We start from the raw sequence: 1,508 nt of genomic DNA on the forward strand, positions 1-1,508 counted from the left end.
CCTTGTCCTTTTACCCAGAGTGATCTATTTGCATAGATTTAATTGGTTTTCTTCTAATATTTATCTATTTTAAGTCAGCAGCTGTTGTGTATTTACTGTCACAAGTACTTTGTTAAATATTTAAAATATCTCCTAGTCTTTCTATTTTCATATGGTACACAAGGATTTATAAACCTTAAAGTACCTCAGGTTTTTTGTCTCAGAAACGGAAACATTCAGAAATATCCTGTCTGCTGTATTTATTTGCAGACCATCCATTATCTCACCTCCTCTTCTATGTATATGCATGCAATTATCTGATCCCTAGATACAAAATAATAGGAATCTTTTGGAAATTTGGGCTTCTCACACAATTTAGTACTTGGTTTTTACCATTTCGCCTGAGATCAGTTTGAAGTTTAAGAGTCAGTGAGTATACATTTCCACTGAGGGGCTGGACCATGATGTGGCTCATTGGTGATCTTAAATTGTACGGTATATTGAGGAGAGCAAAAACATTTCTCTTCCTTATTATTGTAGGATATGGTCCTTTCACCACAGGATAGCTGCTTCCTTAAGTCATCATGCTATTTTTCAACCAGAGCATTTTCTACCCTGCAGTCTTCTTCCTTACGGGCATCCCTGGTCTTGAGGGCTCTCATGCCTGGTTCTCCATTCCATTCTGTTGTCTCTATGCCATCGCCATCTCAGGGAATGGCATGATCCTGTTTGTCATCATCACCGAGTCAAGTCTCCATGAACCCATGTACTACTTCCTCTCCATGCTGTCCTTCACAGACTTAGGTCTGTGTCTTTCTACATTGGTCACCATGCTGGGGATTTTCTGGTTCAATGCTCGAGAAATCAGCTTTGATTCCTGCATTGCTCAAATGTTCTTTATCCATGGCTTCACATTCATGGAGTCCTCAGTCCTCTTGGTGATGGCCTTTGACCGCTTCATTGCCATCTGCAACCCACTGAGGTATGCCATGATCCTCACAAATCCGCGGATCATCAAAGTGGGCATTGCGATTGTGATTAGGGGCACAACAGCCCTAGTGCCCTTACTCCTGCTCCTTAAGCGTTTGATTTTTTGCCGAAGTCATGTGCTCCACCATTCATATTGTTTCCATCCTGATGTGATGAAGCTTTCTTGCACAGACACCAAGATCAACAGTGCATTTGGACTGGCCATTGTCATTTCTACTGCCGGCTTGGACTCTGTTTTGATCCTCCTCTCCTATGTTCTGATCATCCACTCTGTGCTCTGCATTGCATCCAGGGAGGAGCGGAAGAAAGCGTTTGGCACCTGCATCTCCCACCTCAGTGCCGTTGCCATCTTCTATATACCCATGATCAGCTTGTCATTGGTGCATAGATTTGGGAAGCATGCCCCTCCCTTGGTTCACACTCTTATTGCCAATGTTTATCTGCTCATCCCTCCTGTCATGAATCCTATAATCTACAGTGTGAAGACCAAGCAAATTCGCAAGGCTGTGCATAAAGTATTCCTTTCTAAGCTAACTTAA

At 42.5% G+C, this 1,508-nt stretch overlaps 1 protein-coding gene across 1 annotated transcript; it reads left to right on the top strand.

The window, feature by feature from the left end:
- Nucleotides 1-563: 563 nt before the first annotated feature.
- On the top strand, nt 564-1,508 carry LOC138836192 (olfactory receptor 51F2-like). Its single transcript, XM_070034690.1, has one exon. The coding sequence runs from the start codon at nt 564-566 to the stop codon at nt 1,506-1,508; it is 945 nt and encodes a 314-aa protein (XP_069890791.1).

The sequence above is a fragment of the Dipodomys merriami genome, unplaced genomic scaffold (genome assembly GCF_024711535.1).
Source record: "Dipodomys merriami isolate MVZ:Mamm:240054 unplaced genomic scaffold, mDipMer1.0.p SCAF_25, whole genome shotgun sequence".
In the NCBI taxonomy this organism is placed as follows: domain Eukaryota; kingdom Metazoa; phylum Chordata; class Mammalia; order Rodentia; family Heteromyidae; genus Dipodomys; species Dipodomys merriami.